The 24,880-nt window shown below is 33.3% G+C and overlaps 1 protein-coding gene across 1 annotated transcript in view; it reads right to left on the minus strand.

Annotated features, from left to right (window-relative positions):
* Window positions 1-22,188: 22,188 nt before the first annotated feature.
* Window positions 22,189-24,880, minus strand: part of LOC137637136 (uncharacterized) — a 3,632-nt gene continuing 940 nt past the window's right edge. The window contains exons 2-3 of the mRNA XM_068369415.1: window positions 23,801-23,892; window positions 22,189-23,069 (exon numbers count right to left, since the gene is read on the minus strand). Coding sequence (XP_068225516.1) covers window positions 22,325-23,069; window positions 23,801-23,892 — 837 coding nt within the window. The 3' untranslated portion in view covers window positions 22,189-22,324. The remainder of the gene's footprint in view (window positions 23,070-23,800; window positions 23,893-24,880) is intronic.

The raw sequence follows: 24,880 nt of genomic DNA on the forward strand, positions 1-24,880 counted from the left end.
ACTGCCTACAAATGTCAATCCTTACACGAACACCAAATAGGCCAATGATATCTCTTAATGTCTGCCATGATGTTTATCACTATCCTTCGATGTTTGTCTGCATTGGTCAAGCAAAAGGAACGAAATTAAGATAATCTTGTATATGATATGATCGAGTTAATGGCTGCCATCTTGAAATCCCAAGTAGCGCAGAGGGTCACACAAAAAAGATATTATTTACGGCTCTCTGTAAAAGATATGGAATGTTTTGCACCATTTCCACCTCTGTGATCACTGTAAAATAGTTTGGTGTTTGTAAAAGAAGCACAAGAACCAACAAAATACGCACAGAACACAAATAAATCAACGAAATGTCTGTTGTCAACTTGTCGCTAAGAGCCTAAGACACAACACTATGAAGAGAATTATGTGAGCTTCTATTGTTTGACAATTCAGCATTGAAATAGTTTTAAGAAAATAAATAGATGCTCTTTAAAACTCATAACAAAATAGCTACAATATTCTATAAAACACCTAAGATAGAAATAAAGATAAAAAATATATTATTGAAATTCGAATTGTAAACACCTACAGGATTTCACGGGACCGAGAATAACGTAACTGAAATGAGAGTCTTTTTAAATTTAAAATACAAGTTTGATATATATTCATCATTAACTATACGTGCATTATAGCATAATTATATTATCAATAATAACACAGTTTAAAATCAATTAATAGAATAAGGAACAAAAGAATAATTTTGACGACATGACAACGAACATCTAAATTGTTACATTCTCTCGAAGTTCAGGAATTCAACTCACAGCACCCTAACCTAACCTAACCTCCTCAATTATAACCAAATAGGGTTATGAATGATAATTCTATTACAATGTGCTAATATTTGCTTCTAGTAATTACTAAATTGTACATAATAGCATTACTGAAGATAAAATAAAGCGTAGGGAGTTTAAAGTTTAGTAGAATCGGTAGAACTTCAAAAGTTCAAACTTGCAGCAAATGTTTTTATTTTGAACAGGCTGACAAAAGTCTCTTTTTTTAGTTATATATGAAATATCTGTTTTGGTGTTGTTACTGTTTTTAGAATATTTTATTCTAGTTCATTATTTCTCATATCGTTTATTTATTTCCTTATTTCCTTTCCTTACTAGGCTACTTTTCCATGTTGGAGCCCTTGGGATTATAGCACCTTGCTTCTCCAACTAGGGTTGTAGCTTTGCTAGTAATAATAATAATAATAATAATAAAAACAACAACAACAATAATAATAATAATAACAATAATAGGCCTACTAATTTGGGTTTACATCTAGGCCTAGTTAGTGATTTTGGTCTCGAAATTCCACTTAGGCCTATGTTCCCCCAAGTTAATTTCATGAAATGTTATCTTGATATTTTCACGAAATATCTTTCTCCCTCTTATCTATCCTTCTATTTTATCTTTTCCTTTATGCCTAATCTTTATCAACACATTTTGTTTCACAATCATTGCCCATGGCGAACTGATTCTATACCAAATATGGATGGATAGAATAGGCCTACGAATATTTGGAAAAAACTAAAGATTTCTTGATTGTTTGTAATCTAAAAAAAAAAGAATAAACATTTAGATGAATTGTGAAAAGTGAATATATATATATATATATATATATATATATATATATATATATATATATATATATATATATATATATATATGTGTGTGTGTGTGTGTATAAATATACATATACATATACATATACATAAATATATATATGCTTGTATATGTGACCGTATATATATATATATATATATATATATATATATATATATATATATATATATATATATATATATATATATATATATATATATATACATAATAAGTATATACAACATTATAGTGTACATACTATAAATATATATTTGCTAAAAAAAAAGAAAATATATTACTAACGTGAACTTTCAAAATACTCTTGTAGTGGTGGCCTAGTGTAGGCGTCCCTGCCTGGCAATCCACTAGACTGGAGTTCGAGACAAGCTCAAACTCTATGGTTTCTCGTAGTGTCTGCAACTTCACCATCCTTGTGAGCTAAGGATGTGGATGTTTGGGGAGCCTATAAGTCTAATTGCTGAGTCACCAGCAGCCATTGCATGACCCTTCCTGGTCCTAGCGTGGGTGGAGAGGGGCCTGGGCGCTGATTATATGTATATATGGTCAGACTATAGGGTATTGTCACTGTTCCTTGCCTCTGCCATTCATGAGTGATCTTTAAACCTCTTCAGCTATGGTAAGCAGCTTTTCTAGGAGAAGGACTCTCCAAAATCAAACCATTGTTCTCTAGTCTTGGGTAGTGCCATAGCCTCTGTACCATGGTCTTCCACTGTCTTGGGTTAGAGTTCTCTTGCTTGAGGGTACACTCGGGCACACTGTTGTATATAGTTTCTCTTCCTCTTGTTTTGTTATAGTTTTTGAAGTTTATATGGGAAATATTCATTTTAATGTTACTATTCTTAAAATATTTTATTTTTCCTTATTTCCTTTCCTCACTGCTATTTTCCCTGTTGGAGCCCCTGGGCTTATAGCATCCTGCTTTTCCAACTAGGGTTGTAGCTTAGCATTTGATAATAATAATAATCTGATTTAAGATATAGAAAATAGATTAGAATTCATTAACATTATTCATAAAAGGATCTTGCCAATGCTGGATTCTAAATCCTTCACTCCTAGAGGTCCTTGTACATTAATTACTTAATGTAATTAATGTACAATCCGCGATATGTATATATATATATATATATATGGGTTATGAAAAAAACCCGCGAAGAGGTGAATCCGCGATGGTCGAACCGCGAAGTAGCGAGGGTTCACTGTATTGTTAATTTGTTCTCTTCATTTATTTATTTCCTTATTTCCTTTCCTCACTGGGCTAGTTTTCCCTGTTGGAGCCCCTGGGCTTATAGCATCTTGCTTTTCCAACTAGGGTTGTAGCTTGGATAGTAATAATAATAATAATATCCTTTCCTCACTGGGATATTTTTCCCTGTTGGAGCCCCTGGGCTTATAGCATCTTGCTTTTTCAACTAGGGTTGTAGCTTGGATAGTAATAATAATAATAATAACTGTACAAAAGATTCACATAGACTATAGGGGCACTCAGTAGAGAGCAGACCTCCACCGCGGCAGATTATTTCTCGACCTTTTACTCCACCTTGACCTTGATCTTTGATCTTGACCTTCCAAAATTTAATCATTTCCAGCTTTTTACATAACAGTTAACCCCTGCAAGTTTCATTACTCTACGATTTAAATTGTGGCCAGGAAGTTGTTCACAAACAAACACACACACACACAAGGGGTAAAACATAACCTCCTTCCAACTTCGTTGGCGGAGGTAATTGTAAGTTATACAAATGAATGTTACATTACTATGAAAACTCTCCCAGAATTCCATGAAAAGGACTTTAAAAGTGTAAACAAAATTTATCACTTTTTTTCAATCTTGTTTATAAGAATCTTGGTAACATTATAATATTCCTTAAAATCAAAACAATTAACCAATAAACTAGAAGAGTTGAAAGACCCAGGCCTACATGGCTGAGGACTATGAAGCGCGAAGTAGGAGATGATGATTGGAGAAGTATTGATTTAAAAGCTCAAGATAGAGACGACTGGCGAAATCTAACCGAGACCCTTTGCGTCAATAGGCGTGGGAGGAGATGATGATGATGATGATGATGATGATGATATATATTTAGTTTAAAAGAGGTACAATTATCCAATAAACTAGAAGAGTTAAAAGACCCAGGCCTACATGACTGAGGACTATGAAGCGCGAAGTAGGAGATGATGATTGGAGAAGTATTGATTTAACCCTTTTATCCCCAGGCTATTTGGAAATTTCTAACCCTTAACCCCCAGGGGTTATTTTTTCTCTAGCACATTTTGCAGTATATATTTTTTTAAATAGCTCTAACAGCCTTAATTTTCGTCATAGAGAGGTCAGGTTGGTCTCATTCTCTTGGAAAATGCCTGAAGTTTCTTAAAAAATTATCAAATATATGCAAAATTTTTTTTAAATAGAACGTACCGGTACGTCCATGGGGGTAAAGGGATGAGTTTTGTGAAACGTACCAGTATGTCCTTTTGGGGGTAAAAGGGTTAAAAGCTCAAGATAGAGACGACTGGCGAAATCTAACCGAGACCAATTGCGTCAATAGGCGTGGGAGGAGATGATGATGATGATGATGATGATGATGATGGTGATGATGATGATGATGATGATGATGATGATATATATTTAGTTTAAAAGAGGTACTCTACATTTCCACACATCGATAGAAACATTCTTTATACGTGACCACAAAAACCCAAAATTGATTTCACCTTATTTCTATACCACCTGTTAAAATCTCATTTCTTAAGAGATTTCTATTATAGTTTCAGTTAAATACTAGGTATTTATTAAATTTCACTTTCGAATTTTTACTTCTCAGTAGATTTTCACAATAGGTTTATATTGGAATCTCGTTTTCTACTATATTTCTATTATAATTTCAGTTAAATACTAATCATTTATTAAATTTCACTTTCGAATTTTTACTTCTCAGCAGATTTTCACAATAGGATTATATTGGAATCTCGTTTCTTAAGAGATTTCTATTATAGTTTCAGTTAAATACTAATTATTTATTAAATTTCACTTTCGAATTTTTACTTCTCAGTAGATTTTCACAATAGGTTTATATTGGAATCTCGTTTTCTACTATATTTCTATTATAATTTCAGTTAAATACTAGGTATTTATTGAATTTCACTCTCGAATTTTTACTTTTCTATTAATTTTCACAATAAATTTCTATTTGTGAATGTAATGTCACCAATATAGTTATTTATCATGGATATTTTTTATTGATTAAGTAATAAAAACAGCTACTGTTTTGTAAACATACCCACTTTAATTTCAATTATGAAGCCTCTGAACTATTGCTTGAAATCTACTTTCAGTTTCTTACCTGTGAAACTAATTAACAAAAACCCTAAAAATGGATAAATCACCTGATTTATAGTGATCCAATTGTGTCTTGTCTTGCGACTTCTTGCATCACAAAAACCTATATTTTTCTTCAATGTCCTCGCCCATATCTTTCACTTTTTAGAACCTCCCTCTAATCAACCTCTTATAGTTGCTAAGCAGTTGATGACCCTCAACAGCACCCCCTTCCCCACCCTGCACCTACTCCCCCCTTCTATATAGCATCAGAGAAACATTTGTTTTCGACGTGGTAGATTCCATCAAATGTCCTCTCCCATATCTTTCACTTTTTAGAACCTCCCTCTAATCAACCTCTTATAGTTGCTAAGCACCTGATGACCCTCAACAGCACCCCCTCCCCCCTACTCCCCCCTCTTCTATAGCATTAGAGAAATCACCCCCTGCCCCCCTTGAAGCAGCATCAGGTCAGGAGACAGGACTATATAAGATGCAGAATCCGCCGGAGAAGACATCAGTTCTCAACTCGACGTCATACCTTGTGGTGGTTCCTCTCCTTGAGAATTTGGAAAAATGAAATTTGTAAGTAAATTAGTCACAGCTTTTAAATAACAGTGGTTTTAGGGCAGATATTTTCTCTCTTTGAAATGGTAGGAAGGATTTCATGGTCATTTTTATTTGTGTTCCCAAATGTATTTCTTGAAGTCACCAACATACCTCGACTTGATACTTCCCTCTTTATGAGTCCCACTCGTATAACTTCCTCCTTGAGGTTCACTGCCATTTATCAATTGATTAATTGATTTACCTGTTTATTTATTTATTTATTTACTTGTTTATTTGTTTGTTTGTTTATCTCAGGCTGTACTGTTGGCGCTGGTTGGACTGGCGAGCTGCCGTTTGGCTCTGATCGGAGGGGACCGAGCAAAGGACGTCACCATCAAGTACTCGTGAGTAGGATCTCTCTCTCTCTCTCTCTCTCTCTCTCTCTCTCTCTCTCTCTCTCTCTCTCTCTCTCATTATCATAATAATTCTGAGTTACTCTACTTAAGTAAAATACATGGATCTTTTTATATTGAAAGTAAAATCAATAAATATTAGTCTAAAACATAATTGGATTAGATGAGATTAAGAAACTCTAATTCTCCATTGTCTAATATTTCTAAAAGACGCCTAATTAGGACAGACTCTAATTCCATCTAATTCTAAAGCCTCTGAAGAAGGAGAACTAATCCTTCTCTTGCAATTTCCTCCATCCTAAAAAAAGGTACTTGAACGAATATGGTCGAATGGTCGAAGTTGAGGTCGAGGCTGATCGCTTGGGACTCCAGCTGTCACCCTTAGTTCAAGCACGACCTTCTGCACCTACACCTGTAGCTGTGCGTTACGTCCAAGCACCTGTAGCTGCACCTGCACAGCCAACACCTGTCCTCACGAAGAGGTTCCTTCAGGTGGCTCCCGCCCCTGTGCTGGCCGCCCCAAGGGTAGTTCCTGTCGCTCCTGTGACCCAGACTCAAGTTGTGACTCGCTACGTGCAAATGGCTGCTGCTCCTCCAGTTCCTACACCTGCTCCTCGGTACTTCAAGGTCGACCTTGATGATGACGATGACGATGATGTGCGAAGGGCTTACCGTCCTTCTAGGGTCGTGGCTCCTGTTGTTGTGTCCACCGTAAGGGCGGCTCCCCTTCCAGCATATCTACGAAGGGCGTCTGATGACGATGACAGCGCTGAGGAATAGAAGGATGAGGAAGTCATCTTTTTTTTTTCTTCTGAAGGATTTTTTTTCGTACAAATTTTAAAATCCTTTTTCAATTTGTGTAGGATTCCCAAGCTTTAGATTTTTAAGAAGATTTATTGATCTATAAAGAGAGAAATAAACTTGATATTTTGATAGAAATTACACATTTTTATTTCCCAAATATATTTCTAAAATATCAGGAGGAAGAAATGTCTCCTGTTTAATTTTATTATTTCTAGCTAAGCTACAACTCTAGTTTGGAAAGCAGGATGCTATAAGCCCCATAAGGGCTCCAACAGGGAAAATAGCCCAGTGAGGAAAGAAAAAATGAACCAGAGAGAGTAGTGTGCCTGAGTGTACCCTCAAGCTAATAGATGGATGGTAAAGTCACCTTATTTCTGAAGTATTTCAATTATTATTATTATTATTATTATTATTATTATTATTATTATTATTATTATTGATTGCTAAGCTATAGCCCTAGTTGGAAAAGCAGAATGCTATAAGCCCTGGGGCTCCAAGAGGGAAAAATAGCCCAGTGAGGAAAGAAAATAAGGAACGAGATAGTATAGTGTGCCTGATTGTACCCTCAAGCAAACGGATGGATGAAAAAATTCACTTTATTTCTGAAGTATCTTCAGTCATAGGTTTTTCGTAACACCATTTTCTTCTATTAAAAAGTTATAAAATTCTTCTCCTTTTGTTAGATGACTCAAACTTATAAACTTGAAAATTACTTATTGTTCTGTTGAAAGAATAATATATGAATCTTTTGATTAAAGTAATCGTTTTGGTTGCCTTGCATTTAATATGGTTAGTATTTTGAAAGCGAATTAGGAACTTCGTGGTAAGTTGACGGTAATGAGTGACAGTCAAGTTGAAAGTGTGTATATCATCAATTTCAATTTTGAGCAATTTTTGAGATTTGCTAGAGGCCTAAATTCTGGATTAATCATAAGTATGAAAAGGATGATAATTCATAGATATTATTATTATTATTATTATTATTATTATTATTATTATTATTATTATTATTATTATTATTATTATTATCAGCATTATTGCTTGCTAAGCTACAACCCTAGTTGGAAAAATAGGATTCTATAAGCCGAAATAAACAAGGATAAGCTTCTCTCTCTCTCTCTCTCTCTCTCTCTCTCTCTCTCTCTCTCTCTCTCTCTCTCTCTCTCTCTCGTTGTAGCGATGACCAAAGTAAAAAGTTATTAAAAGTGAGAATGTCATACTAAAGTGATAACAAAGATTGTACAAAACAAAAAGGTTTAAAGGCCCCTCATGAATGGCAGGACAATGCCCTAGAGACTGACCATATATACATAAGATCAGTGCCCAAGCCCCCTCTCCACCCAAGCTCACGACCAAGGATGGCTAGGCAATGGCTGCTGATGACTCACCAGATAGACCTATAGGCTCCCCCAAACCCCCCATCCTTAGCTCACAAGGATGGTGAGGTTGCAGCGACCAAAGAATTTAACGAGTTATTATTATTATTATTATTATTATCATTATTATTATTATTATTATTATTATTTTCTCCACGCCAATTACTAATGATAGAGTCGCTCAAATGATAAACGAACAACTCTCCATATGGTAACACTGGGCCAGCGTTACCAGATTTTGAGATCCAAAATTACCCAAGAGCAAAATGGAAATATAACATAATCATGAGATTAAATTAAAATAAAAAAATAATTAGTACGTTTTAATTAATGCTAAATGTTGTTTTATTCATAGTTTAGCATAATTTGTATCAAGCATGATAAAAAAAACACCCATCATAGTTTGAAAAGAACGTTGGTGAAATCTTTTCACCTGGCAACACTGCTGAGCTGGGCAGCCATACAGGTGAGAAAAAAGAACTGGACCACTTATGAACTGAAGGTGACTTTATTTAGGTAGTTTCTACTTAAGTACTTTTTACTACAGAAAAACTGGTGTTTTTTATTTCTCGATTCTTATCAAAGTGGGAAGAAGATTATTTTGCTCGAGAGATTTTGGGAGTTCATTTAATTTATTTTCTTTTTATAGTTGTTCATTTTTCAAAACTATAAACATTTTTTAATTTGCTTCTATTAAATTTAATAAAAGCAAATTAAATAATGTTTATAGTTTTTAAAAATAAGTACAAAGTACATACACACACACAAATACACACACGCACACACACACATATATATATATATATTTATATATATATAAATGTGTGTCTGTATGCATTTATAAATATATATGTACATACATACGTACATATATATATATATATATATATATATATATATATATATACCTATATTTATAGATATATCGATAGATATAATATTCAAAATGATATACAAATATTTATGTACATACTGTATATATATATATATATATATATATATATATATATATATATATATATATATATATATGTGTGTGTGTGTGTGTGTGTGTGTGTGTGTGCACAGATAGGTAAATAGGTATATAAAAGTTATTTTTGTATGGGAATCCACACTCTTATAGTTAACTATATATACGGTAGTAGGTTGGCCAAGATACCAGCCACCCTTTGAGATAATAACGTGAGAGAGTTATTAGGTCCTTTTAACTGGCCAGAAAGAACTACTTTGGACCACTCTCTCTAGTTACGGCTCATTTTATCTTTGCCTACACATACAACGAATAGGCTGGCCTATTTTTTCACATTCTCCTCTGTCCTCATACACCTGACAACACCGAGATTACAAGACAGTTCTTCTTTGTTCGAGGGGTTAATTACTGCACTGTATTTGTTCAGTGGCCAGTTTCCTCTTGGTAAGGGTAGAAGAGACTCTTTAGCTATGGTCAGCAGCTCTTCTAGGAGAAGGACACTCCAAAATCAAACCATTGTTCTCTAAGTCTTGGGTAGTGTCATAGCCTCTGTACCATGGTCTTCCTCTGTCTTGGGTTAGAGTTCTCTTGCTTGAGGGTACACTCGGGCACACTGTTGTATATAGTTTCTCTTCCTCTTGTCTTCCTCTGTCTTGGGTTAGAGTTCTCTTGCTTCAGAGTACACTTGGGCACACTATGCTATCTTTTTCCTCATCTCCTTTCCTCACTAGGCTATTTTCCCTGTTGAACCTCTTTCAGGGCTTAAAGTATCCTGCTTTTCCAACTAGAACTATGACTTAGCTAATAATAATAATAATAATAATAATAATAATAATAATAATAATAATAATGATAATTATTATTATTATTATTATTATTATTATTATTATTATTATTACAAACAGGAGACATTTCTTCCTGATATTCCCAAAATACAAAAGATATTAAGGCAATAAAAATGTGTAATTTCTATCAAAATATCAAGTTTATTTCTCTCTTTATAGATCAATAAATCTTCTTATACATCTAAAGCTTGGGAATCCTACACAAATTGAAAAAGGATTTTAAAATTTGTACGAAAAAAATCCTTCAGAAGAAAAAAAAAGATGACTTCCTCATCCTTCTATTCCTCAGCGCTGTCATCGTCATCAGACGCCCTTCGTAGATATGTCCTTACGGTGGACACAACAACGGGAGCCACGACCCTAGAAGGACGGTAAGCCCTTCGCACATCATCGTCATCGTCATCATCAAGGTCGACCTTGAAGTACCGAGGAGCAGGTGTAGGAGATGGAGGAGCAGCAGCCATTTGCACGTAGCGAGTCACAACTTGAGTCTGGGTCACAGGAGCGACAGGAACTACCCTTGGGGCGGCCAGCACAGGGGCAGGAGCCACCTGAAGGAGCCTCTTCGTGAGGACAGGTGTTGGCTGTGCAGGTGCAGTTGCAGGTGTCTGGACGTAACGCACAGCTGCAGGTGTAGGTGCAGAAGGTCGTGCTTGAACTAAGGGTGACAGCTGGAGTCCCAAGCGATCAGCCTCGACCTCAACTTCGACCATTCGACCATACTCGTCCAAGTACCTGTTTTTAGGATGAAGGAAATTGCAAGAGAAGGATTAGTTCTCCTTCTTCAGAGGCTTTAGAATTAGATGGAATTAGAGTCTGTCCTAATTAGGCGTCTTTTAGAAATATTAGACAATGGAGAATTAGAGTTTCTTAATCTCATCTAATCCAATTATGTTTTAGACTAATATTTATTGATTTTACTTTCAATATAAAAGATCCATGTATTTTACTTAAGTAGAGCAACTCAGAATTATTATGATAATGAGAGAGAGAGAGAGAGAGAGAGAGAGAGAGAGAGAGAGAGAGAGAGAGAGAGAGAGAGAGAGAGAGAGAGAGAGAGAGAGAGAGAGAGAGATCCTACTCACGAGTACTTGATGGTGACGTCCTTTGCTCGGTCCCCTCCGATCAGAGCCAAACGGCAGCTCGCCAGTCCAACCAGCGCCAACAGTACGGCCTGAGATAAACAAACAAACAAATAAACAAGTAAATAGATGAATAAATAAACAGGTAAATCAATTAATCAATTGATAAATGGCAGTGAACCTCAAGGAGGAAGTTATACGAGTGGGACTCATAAAGAGGGAAGTATCAAGTCGAGGTATGTTGGTGACTTCAAGAAATACCTTTGGGAACACAAATAAAAATGGCCATGAAATCCTTCCTACCATTTCAAAGAGAGAAAATATCTGCCCTAAAAACACTGTTATTTAAAAGCTGTGACTAATTTACTTACAAATTTCATTTTTCCAAATTCTTAAGGAGAGGAACCACCACAAGGTATGACGTTGAGTTGAGAACTGATGTCTTCTCCGGCGGATTCTGCATCTTATATAATCCTGTCTCCTGACCTGATGCTGCTTCAAGGGGGGCAGGGGGTGATTTCTCTAATGCTATAGAAGAGGGGGGAGTAGGTGGGGGTGGAGTGGGGGGATTTGAGGGTCATCAACTACCTAGCAACTATGAGAGGTAGATGAGAGAGAAGTTCTAAAAAGTGAAAGATATGGGCGAGGACATTGAAGAAAAATATAGGTTTTTGTTGTAAGAAGTCGCAAAACAAGACACACTTTGATTACTGGAAATCAGGTTGTTTATCCATTCATAGTTTTAATGTTAATTAGTTTTATTGGTAAGAAAATGAAAGTATATTTCAAGCAATAGTTCAGAGGGCTCTTAGCTGAAAGAGAAATTGATATGTTTACGTAACAGTCGTTGTTTTGTGTTATTTAATCAATGAAAATATATATTGAAGGTAACTATATTGGTGACATTACACTCACCAATAGAAACCTATAGTGAAAATTATTATTATTATTATTATTATTATTATTATTATTATTATTATTATTATTATTATTATTATTATTATTTATTATTATTATTATTATTAATTGCTAAGCTGCAATCCTAGTTGGAAAAGCAGGATACTATTAGCCCAGGGGCCCCAACAGGGAAATAGCCCAGTGAGGAAAGGAAACGAGGAAAAATAAATTATTTTAATATAAATAACATTAAAATATATATCTCCAATATAAACTATAGAAACTTCATCAAAACAAGAGAAAGAGAAACAGGATAGAATAGTGTGCCCGAGTGTACCCTCAAGCAAGAGAACTCTAATCCAAGACAGTGGAAGACCATGGTACAGAGGCTATGGCACTACCCAAGACTATGGAAAAATGGTTTGATTTTGGAGTGTCCTTCTTTAAAAAGAGAAACAGGATAGAATAGTGTGCCCGAGTGTACCCTCAAGCAAGAGAAATCTAATCCAAGACAGTGGAAGACAATGGTACAGAGGCTATGGCACTACCCAAGACTATGGAACAATGGTTTGATTTTGGAGTGTCCTTCTCCTAGACGAGATATTTCCAAGACGAGCTTATAAGTTGGAAGGAGGTTATGTTTTATCCACCCGTCTGTGTGTGTATGTGTATGTGAACACCTTCCTGGCCACAATTTTAATCGTAGAATAATGAAACTTGCAGGGATTAACTGTTATATAAAAAAACTGGAAATTATCAAATTTTGGAAGTTCAAGGTCAAAGGGTAAGGTCACGGTTAAGCAAAATGTCTAATTCACGTAATCAGCCATAAGTTTGGACATCGTTGTCACAGAGACTTCAAACTTGATTCATGTTTGCGTGTATGAAAAGTCACGTCAAAGGTAAAGATCAAGGTCGGGCAAAAGGTCGAGGAATAAACTGCCGCGGCGGAGGTCTGCACTCTACTGAGTGCCCCTCTAGTTATAACTTTTACCCTATGTTAGGTTAAGGGGTTTGGGAGTTTAACTAATGAAATTCTGGGGAATGAAAATACTACTTACGCTTCATTGCCAATTCACCAAAACAATTATTTTGTTATTCCTTAATCTATTCATAATTTTTAGACTGTATCATTATAAATATAGGCTATAATGAAGCTATAGTTAATGATGAATATATATCAAACTTGTATTTTAAATATAAAAAAGACAATCTCATTTCGGTACACGCTATTCTCGGTCCTGTGAAATCGTGTATGTGTTTACAAGTAGAATTTTAATGATATATTTTTTATCTTTATTTCTATCTTAGGTATTTTATAGAATATAGTAGCAATTTGATTGAATTTTAAAAAGCTTAAATATATTTCCTTAAGATTATTTGAATGGTGAATTTTCAAACAATAGAAGCTCATATGTTAGCACAAAAGTGTGACAGTATTAGTCACTTGTTATTGTGCCTGCTGACAACAGACATTTCGTTGATTTATGTTTATTCCGTGCGTGTTTTGTTTGTTCTTGTGCATCTTTTACAAACATTGAACAACTGTACAGTGATCCCAGTGGTTGGAATTATGCAAAACATTCCATATCTTTTCCATAGAGCCATAAATCAAAATTTCGAAATGACCCCTTTTCGCTACTGTGGATTTCAAGATGGCAGCCAGTGAGAGGTATGGAAACGATCATATCATACAGTAGATTATCTTAATTTTATCACTTTTGCTTGATCAAATGCAGGCACTGAAGGATAGTGATAAACACTTTGTGGAGTATAAATGATCTAATTGTTCGATTAGTTTGGTAACAATTGACAAATTTATGCAGTGAAAGTATAGGATCCGTAGGGCTACTTCATCTCCATCCTATCCAACCACAGCATGACCTTTGTATGTGTCATGGTGAATGTTAAGTTATCATCCTAAGCTAGATCCCTAAAATGAAAGGTAAAATCATAATCTTCACAGATTTTCCACATATGGGATATTAGCCAATGCGTTTTATTAATTTTTATCGCTGTATTCTTGTGCATCTCTTTGTTGCTGTCTCACAGGATGTAGATACAGGAGAGGGGGTTCCTAGCCCCCTCGTCCCGTCCCTTTTAGTCGCCTCTTACGACACGCAGGGATAACGTTGAAGCTATTAGTACCAGCTGAACTCGGTTGAGTCCCTTGTTAGGCTGGAGGAACGTAGAGAGTAGAGGTCCTCTTTTTTGTTTTGTTTCATTTGTTGATGTCGGCTACCCCCCAAAATTGGGGGAAGTGCCTTGGTATATGTATGTATGTATTCTTGTGCCTATTCTTATGCTATTGAACGTATCTTCAAAACTTTAAAATGAACTAGTGACACCTTCATTCTAGTTACTAGTGATTACTAGCCGGGGATCACACCAGCAAAACGGTAGAACTTTGTTGAAGAAATTAGGTATAAAATGCGTAACTCTCTCTCTCTCTCTCTCTCTCTCTCTCTCTCTCTCTCTCTCTCTCTGATAGTTATTCTATTATGTAACTGGAAATAACTTAACTTGAATTTATTTAGCAAAATACTTCGCCGATTCACCTCATAACAAAAAAAAAAAAAAAAAAAAAAAAAAATTAGTCTGACAGGTGTGTACTAATAGGTCACCCTTAGATTAACATTCTCTCTCTCTCTCTCTCTCTCTCTCTCTCTCTCTCTCTCTCTCTCTCTCTCTCTCTCTCTGTAGTTATGGTTGATTTAATAACATTGCCAACGCCGTTTAAAATAAACCCACACTGGATTTAAAATTATTCTATATTTTTTGAAATAAATCTTATCCTATTAAAGAATAACATACATTTTAGATTTAATTCAAATTTTATATTTTGAATTTTAAAATTCAAGGTTAGAATTTTAAATTCAAATTTATAATTTTCAATTTTCAATTTTAAATTTTGAATTTAAGAATTTAAGCTTTGAATTCTAAATTAAATTTCTAAAATGTTAATATTAAATTTTAAATTTTAAATTTTAAATTTAACTTATAAATTTTAGAATAAAATGTCTAATCTTTAATTTTTAATTTTTAATTTAGATTTTGAATTTTAAATCTTAAATTTATAATTTTCAGTTTTCAATTTTAAATTTTGAATTTAAGAATTTAAGCTTTGAATTCTGAATTGAATTTTTTAAATTTTAAATTTTAATATTAAATTTTAAATCTTAAATTTTGAATTATTAAATTTAACTTATAAATTTTAGAATAAAATGTCTAATCTTTAATTTTTTATTTTGAATTTAGATTTTGAATTTTAAATCTTAGATATTAAATTGAATATATTTTAAATGCTATATCTGAAAAATTACCTACAGTATAATCTCCTTACACCGTTTTTACTTTAGTTATAAGTTTATGAAATATTTTTACCACTTAAGCCCAAATTATGTCTAGTTTCTACTTATAAACTTTTCACTTTATTTAACCCTTTTACCCCCAGGCTATTTGGAAATTTCCAACCCTTAACCCCCAGGGGTTATTTTTTTTCAAGCACATTTTGCAATATATATTTTTTAAATTGCTCTAACAGCCTTAATTTTTGTCATAGAGAGGTCAGGTTGGTCTCATTCTTTTGGAAAATGCCTGAAGTTTCTCAAAAGATTATTAAAAATATGCAAAAAAAAAAAAATGTAAATAGCTGTTTTTTGCAAGGACGTACCGGTACGTCCGGGGGTAAAGGGATGAGTTTCGTGAAACGTACCAGTACGTCCTTTGGGGTAAAAGGGTTAATTGTTTGCAAACTAAGTATTTTGTCATTCATGGTCAAATAAATAATCTATTTACTCTTTTTATTTATCATATCTCATCTATGATACCTGCCACCCGTTGAGATACTACCGCTAGAGAGTTATGGGATTCTTTGACTGGCCAGACAGTATTACATTGGTTCCTTCCCTATGGTTACGGTTCACTCTCCCTTTGCCTACACAGACACCGAATAGTCTGGCATATTCTTTACAAATTCTCCTCTGTCCTCATACACCTGACAACACTGAGATTACCAAACAATTCTTCCTCACCCAAGGGGTTAACTACTGCACTGTAATTGTTTAGTGGGTACTTTCCTCTTGGTAAGGGTAGAAGAGATTCCTTAGTCATGGTAAGCAGCTTTTTAGGAGAAGGACTCTCCAAAATCAAACCATTGTTCTCTAGTATTGGGTAGTGCCATAGTCTCTATACCATGATCTTCCACTGACTTCGGTTAGAGTTCTCTTGCTTGAGGTTACACTCAGGCATACTGTTCTTTCTTATTTCTCTTTCTTTTTTTTGTTGATTTTTATAATTTATATAGGAAATATTAATTTCAATGTTACTTTTCTCAAGATATTTTATTTTTCCTTGTTTCCTTTTCTCACTGGGCTATTTTCCCTGTTAGAGCCCCTGGGCTTGTAGCATCATGCTTTTCCAACTAGGGTTGTAGCTTAGCAAGTAATAATAATTATAATAATAACTCTCTCTCTCTCTCTCTCTCTCTCTCTCTCTCTCTCTCTCTCTCTCTCTCTCTCTCTCTCTCTCTCTTGCTCTTTGGTTCATTGGATTTATTTTCCTTTCTTTATAAATGTTCTTTTTCTTCAGAGAAAATAATAATAATAATAATAATAATAATAATAATAATAATAATAATAATCGGCACTTTTGAAATGGCTACTTACCCCTTGTAGAATCCTCCCCCCCCCCTCTCTCTCTCTCTCTCTCTCTCTCTCTCAGTTACGTAATCAAATCTAGTTATAATTACTGGTACCACGTAATAAATACTTTTATAAGTTACTTTTAAGTAAATAAATATTTTTGTAAGTTACTTTTAAGTAAATAAATACTTTTATAAGTTACTTTTAAGTAAATAAATACTTTTATAAGTTACTTTTAAGTAAATAAATACTTTTATAAGTTACTTTTAAGTAAATAAATACTTTTATAAGTTACTTTTAAGTAAATACATACTTTTATAAGTTACTTTTAAGTAAATAAATGCTTTTATAAGTTACTTTTAAGTAAATAAATACTTTTATAAGTTACTTTTAAGTAAATAAATACTTTTTCCCCATAGTTCACTGACCTTTGCATATATTATATGATAAATCAAAATGAGAAACAATTTTTGGCTATAATAAACATTATTCATCATCATCATAATCATCATCATCATCATCATCATCTCCTCCTACGCCTATATGCTTTTAAATCAATACTTCTCCATTCATCATCTCCCACTTCACGCTTCATAGTCCTCAGCCATGTAGGCCTGGGTCTTCCAAATCTTCTAGTGCCTTGTGGAGCCCAGTTGAAAGTCACCAGTCGTCTCTATCATGACTAGTAAATCAATACTTCTCCATTCATCATATCCCACTTCACGCTTCATAGTCCTCAGCCATGTAGGCCTGGGTCTTCCAACTCTTCTAGTGCCTTGTGGAGCCCAGTTGAAAGTTTGGTGAATTTATTATAAAAGGAAAATATTAGGATCAAAATCTACCAACTTGAAACTCAAGTTTTTATTACTGAAAAAAGTCTTTGGTAATCAAACATAAGTAGGTTGTTTTATTGATAGAATTTAGTAAATTTTTACCATTACGTTTTTTATCAACAGATGTAAAATTGGTCTTATTTGTGGTGAATATGATAAACATCCGAGCAGATATATATATATATATATATATATATATATATATATATATATATATATATATATATATGTATGTATGTATGTATATATACAAAATATACATTTAAATATATATATAAATATATATAAATATAGCATATATATATATATATATATATATAAATATATATATATATATATATATATATATATATATATATAGTATATATATACAGTATATAAATATATATATACATACATATATATATATATATATATGTATATATATATATATATATATATATATATATATATATATATATATATATGTATGTACATATATATAAAATCAAGTGTTTGATATATAAATTACAATGCTAGTATATTAATTATAAGATGTAATCATAATATTCCAATGAAATTCGTAATTCAAGCTCGTTCTATATCGTTTATTATTTTGTCATTTCCAACTATAAAGACAATATCTTTTCATCCACTTCTCTCTACTCCATATATGACTTACCCTAATCAAATTACTCCCTTCCCCCAAAAAAATTTATACGGCAAGTATAACGTGAAACCTGGCGTAAATATACCGTAGATTTAATACTGACTGTATATGTCGTAAAATATATCATATATCATATTTCTACAAAATAATTTCAAAATTCTATCCGTAATTTAATTGTTATAACTAATAAAGATTTAATTGCCGTTAAAATTTCTAGGGTCATTATAAATTTCAGTGTTTTTAAATTTATTGCTATATGAAATATTGAAAAATATTAAGATGGCAATTGCTAGCGGTTGCTAGCTCTAGCTAACATCTTATATCCGTCTACCGCCATTCTTTGGAACTCAATCAACATTTTCTATATGTTTTCTATATTATTCGGTCTCTAAAGAAGCGTGACTGAACCCCATTAAAAACATCATTATTTTCTTTTACTAAACCCAATTAAAAGTTATTCAAACTCATTATTTTCTCTTACTAAACCCCATTAAATTGATTAAAAACCTCATTAATTTCTCTTATTAAACCACATTAAAACTCATTATTTCCTCTTATTAAACCCATTCAAAATAATTAAGAAGCCTCATTATTTTCTCTTACTAAACCCCATTAAAACACATTATTTCCTCTTACTAAAACCCCATTAAAAACCTCCTTACTTTCTTTTACTAAATCCCATTAAAACCTCATTGTTTTCTCTTACTAAACACCATTAAAATCTCATAATTTTCTCTTTCTAAAACTCATTAAAAACCTCTTTATTTTCTCTCACTAAATCCTATCAAAACTCATTATTTTCTCTTACTAAATCCCATTAAAATCTCATTCATTTCTCTTACTAAATCCCATTAAAATCTCATTCATTTCTCTTACTAAATCCCATTAAAATCTCATTCATTTCTCTTACTAAATCCCATTAAAATCTCATTCATTTCTCTTACTAAACCCCATTAAAATCTCATTCATTTCTCTTACTAAACCCCATTAAAATCTCATTCATTTCTCTTACTAAACCCCATTAAAATCTCATTCATTTCTCTTACTAAATCCCATTAAAATCTCATTCATTTCTCTTACTAAACCCCATTAAAATCTCATTATTCCTCTTACTAACACATTTAAAATCATTAAGAAACCCCATTATTTTCTCTTATTAACCCCCATTAAAACACATTATTTCCTCTTACTAAAACCCCATTAAAAACCTCCTTACTTTCTTTTACTAAATCCTATTAAAACCTCATTGTTTTCTCTTACTAAACTCCATTAAAACCTTATAATTTTCTCTTTCTAAAACTCATTAAAAACCTCCTTATTTTCTCTCACTAAATCCTATCAAAACTCATTATTTTCTCTTACTAAACCCCATTAAAACACATTATTTCCTCTTACTAAAACCCCATTAAAAGCCTCCTTACTTTCTTTTACTAAATCCCATTAAAACCTCATTGTTTTCTCTTACTAAAAACCATTAAAACCTCATAATTTTCTCTTTCTAAAACTCATTAAAAACCTCCTTATTTTCTCTCACTAAATCCTATCAAAACTCATTATTTTCTCTTACTAAACCCCATTAAAATCTCATTCATTCCTCTTACTAAACCCCATTAAAATCTCATTCATTTCTCTTACTAAATCCCATTGAAATTTCATTCATTTCTCTTACTAAATCCCATTAAAATCTCATTCATTTCTCTTACTAAACCCCATTGAAATCTCATTCATTTATCTTACTAAACCCCATTAAAATTTCATTCATTTCTCTTACTAAATCCTATTAAAATCATTAAGAAACCTCATTATTTTCTCTTACTAACCCTTATTAAAACCTCATTATTTTCTCTTACTAAATCCCATTAAAACCTCATTATTCCTCTAACTAACACATTTAAAATCATTAAGAAACCTCATTATTCTCTCTTACCAAACCCCATTATAACTCCTTAAAAACCACATTATTCTCTCTTACCAAACCCCATTATAACTCCTTAAAAACCTCATTATTTTCTCTTTAGTCTATTTCTGAAAGCAACTCTCTATACACTTTAAATAAAATAGAATAACCATTATGAAAGATAATTAGGACAGTAGAAATAAACGAAGGAAATAGTAAAATAAACCAAGATAAAATGAAAACATTTCTTCCTCATCCAAGGATTATGAACCCAGTTGAAAAAGCAATTCACCAACTTTATCTTATAATATAACTAGAGGGGCAGTCAATAGAGCGCAGACATCCGCTATGGAAGCTTATTTCTTGACCTTTTGCTCGACCTTGACCTTTGACCTTAACATGTATTAATTGGCGTGGATTCTCATACACTCAAATATGAATTAAATTTAAAGTCTCTGTGACAATAATATCCAAACTTATGGCTGATTACGTAAATAGGACATTTTTCTTGACCTTGACCATGACCTTTGACCTTAACATGTATCAATTGGCGTGGATTTTCATACACTCAAATATAAATTAGGTTTGAAGTCTCTGTGACAACGATGTCCAAACTTATGGTGGATTACGTGAAATGGAAATTTTTCTTGACCTTGACCTTGACCTTGACCTTTGATCTTACCATATATCAATTTGCATGGATTTTCATATAGTCAAATATGAAACAAGTTTGAAGTCTCTGTAACAAAGTTGTCCAAACTTATGGCAGATTACGTGAATTGGACATTTTGCTTGACCGTGACCTTGACCTTTGACTTTAAACTTCCAAAATTTAATAATTTCCATCTTTTTACACAACAGTCAATCCCTGCAAGTTTCATTACTCTACGATTAAAATTGTGGCCAAGAAGCTGTTCACAAACAAACACACACACATTAGGGGCGATAACATAACCACCTTCCAATTTCATTGGCGGAGGTAACAAAGAAAAATTAAGGAAGTAATTATCACTTTTTATTCTTTTATTTGGTATTAGAAAAGTCTCTAGTAAAATTTGTCAAACTGAAAGATCAGGTGAAATTATTATTATTATTATTATTATTATTATTATTATTATTATTATTATTATTATTATTATTATTATTATTATTATTACCAATCCAAAATTCCATGCTGAAAAGGATCCAGTGAACAAATGAAAATGAGTAAAATCTTATGCCATATATATATATATATATATATATATATATATATATATATATATATATATATATATATGTATATGTGTGTGTGTGTGTGTGTGTGTATATATATATATATATATATATATATATATATATATATATATATATATGTATATGTATATATATACATATATATATATGTATATATATATACATACATATATGTATATATATATATGTATATATATATATATATATATATATATATATATTTATATGTATATATTGATATATATATATATATATATATATATATATATATATATATATATATATATATGCAGAAGAACCACAGGGAAAATGAAAATACGAAATATACGCTTAAGTCCTGACTAGTTTCGTGATACTTCTTCAGAGTCCTCTGAAGAAGTATCACGAAACTAGTCAGGACTTAAGCGTATATTTCGTATTTTCATTTTCCCTGTGGTTCTTTTGCAGCTGAGCATCACGTTTTCCTGTGATTTTTACGCATATATATATATATATATATATATATATATATATATATATATATATATATATATATATATATATATATATATATATATATATACATATATATACATATAAACAAACAAACAACACCACCCCAACAAAAATAAATGCAGCTGTTTCTAGCCCACTGTGAGACAAAGGCCTCAGACATATCTTTAGTCATGTCTCGGGTTTGTCCATTTTCACTACCACGCTGGCCACTGTGGATTGGCGATAATAGGAGATTTTAGTCTAATTGTCACAGCAAACCAACCTAGTATGGGTGACCCTGATTAGTAGTGCTTTACTGATCATGGCGATGCACAAACTATTTCACCACGTTAAGGTATCCCTACTTAGAAAGGGTATATATATATATATATATATATATATATATATATATATATATATATATATATATATATATATATATATATATATATAACAGGTTAAAGACTTTCTATATAGGTAAAACCTACATCATCTAGTTATTTTCTATAAGAATGTACCTCCCACAAAAGGAAAAGTCAAAACATATATCGGATTTTGTGTTTATTCGTAAATACTATAAATTTTGATACCTTGCCATAGGACACAATCGATCTACTTTGGTACATCATGATACAAGTCGAGAAGCTCGAAGCAAGTCGAAGAAGTGTTTAGAACTCGTCCAATCTATTTCTCAGAGCTGTTATCATCAGAGCTGAACTGGTGACGCCTGACAGGGGAGAAACTCCTGCTGTGTGTGGCAGAAAGGTCCAGAGGCACGTGAGCCTGAGCAGTGAAGGCTGATGGGACGAAGGCAGGCCTTGGGGCTGCTGCTGCAGCAGGTTTAGCCTGGACGAAGTGTGTCAGAGCCTCCTGGCGAGGAGACTGAACTTGCACAAATCGAGTTTCGAAGTCGGGTTCTGGAACCTCCACCTTGACGAAGCGGGTCTCGACCTTAGGTCTTGGAGCTTCCACCTGCACGAATCGGTGCTCCACCTTTGGGCGTGGGGCTTCGACCTGCACAAACTGGGTCCTGGCGACGGGTCTTGGGATTTCGACCTCCACGAATTGGGCCTGAGTCCTTGGAGCCTCGACCTGAACGAATCGTGTCTCGGGTGTTTCAAAATCGTCCAAATCGACAAATCTGAAAGCTGTGGTGGTTCTAGGTGCAGCAGGTGCTGGTGCAGGTGCTGGCTGGGGAAGAACTCTCAGGAAACGAGGAGCTGCAGGCTCCTGCTGGCGTTCGACCTGTACGAAACGAGGAGCGGCAGGCTCCTGCTGGCGTTCGACCTGTACGAAACGTGGCCTTTCAAGGGGCGCTGATGAAGGGGCCTGCTTCAGAGTAAGCTTTGAGTCATCCCTGGAGAAGTCTAGTCCCAGTTTATCTGCCTTCACCTCGACGGTGACTTCCTTGCCTTGATCATTGATGTACCTGAAAATTTGGATATTTTAAACTATTGATCTCTCCGGTATTATTGTCATGAGATTGTTATCCATACACACATCACCCTTGTTATGATCCACTATAGTTGATCAACTACCAAGAGCATTATAGACTATTTTGCTTAACAGAACCTTAATGGGTTTTAATGCAACATGTCTGTTCGGCTAATTTTTGGCTGAAATGCAAGCACAGGTTTTCTTGTTTGTAAAGTTAATCTTAACCAATAAACTGTTATAACAGCACACGTACGCACACACTTGTATATATATGTATATATATACTGTATACTGTATGTGCGTGTGTCTGCTTTTTTATCAACCACCCCAGATACAACCACCCATTTTATGCGTTGACTCAATGCACAGTAGTCCAGAAGAAATCTGCAACCCACCAAACGCGAGTTAATTCCTATACCGCTTGCCCATGTCCCATCTTAGGCTAACGACAGTTGACCTTACATTCATTTCTCGTCCTAACTGACCAGTATAGCACATGGCTCTTAAGTACAGTCGGACACAGGAAAATCTTGCATACCTCACTCTGAGGAAGTGCACCTAGCACTTCAAGTTCTTGTGTTTAGCCCTGAGCACCTCCTCGGCCATCTCCCCTTGCACTAACTACTTGATTACTCACCATGCATTAAGGCTATGGCACTGTGCCTTCCTCGGAGTAAGGTGTACCGTGAATTCCTGTATTCAACTGTATTTTCCTATACTTACGTGTATTCTATGGTGACATCCTGAGCCCGGTCCCCTCCTGCAAGGGTAGTGCGACAGCTCGCTAGTCCAACCAGCGCCAGTAACACTACGACCTGTTTTGGAAAGACAGATGTACCAATTAAGCGAGGCTTCCCTAAGGAGTACCTGGATATTTGGATCTTGCATTAAGAGTATTTAATGAGAATGCCGGAAGAAATGTAGTTCAGACTGTGAATTATAGATTGAATATTTGAAAATATAAGTAGTTGATATGGCTTGACTATTGTTATTATTATTTTTTGGCTTTTTTTATATTTATTCATATTATTTCGTGATTTTCTTTCATAGTTTATGCATATATAGAATTTTTTTTTATGTGAATGTTTGCTAGTAGTAGTAGTAGTAGTAGTAGTAGTAGTAGTAGTAGTAGTAGTAGTAGTAGCAAGTATTTATATAATAGCATTGTTTTGGTAATGAAACAAAACAATATCATAATTACTTAATAATGTAATAATGGAGTAATCTATATGCAATTATTAAGCGAATCATAAATTTTCCCTGTCTGTTATGTCTCGTACATAATAACAATTAATGGCTATTTGCGAAACTTAACTAAGATAAAGGAATGTTTAGAATTTTACTAATCAATAAAATGTTACATTTATCTATGAATGACGGAAAATTTATACGTGATACAGTAAACGGCGAATGTATGTATCTATTTGTACCCATTTTGGAATTACGTACATTTTAGAAATCAAACTTCACCGAGTGATATCTAACATAATTTTAGCTGTATTTAAGTTGTTTTACGAGAGAGTAAATATATCATTCTATTAAAATAACCAATAGAATATCTATTTCAAGTCACATGACCGGGAAAAATTTCACCGAGTGATATCTAACATAATTTTAGCTGTATTTAAGTTGTTTTACGAGATAGTAAATATATCATTCTATTAAAATAACCAATAGAATATCTATTTCAAGTCACGTGACCGGGAAAAATTTCACCGAGTGATATCTAACATAATTTTAGCTGTATTTAAGTTGTTTTACGAGATAGTAAATATATCATTCTATTAAAATAACCAATAGAAT

The sequence above is a fragment of the Palaemon carinicauda genome, unplaced genomic scaffold (genome assembly GCF_036898095.1).
Source record: "Palaemon carinicauda isolate YSFRI2023 unplaced genomic scaffold, ASM3689809v2 scaffold548, whole genome shotgun sequence".
In the NCBI taxonomy this organism is placed as follows: domain Eukaryota; kingdom Metazoa; phylum Arthropoda; class Malacostraca; order Decapoda; family Palaemonidae; genus Palaemon; species Palaemon carinicauda.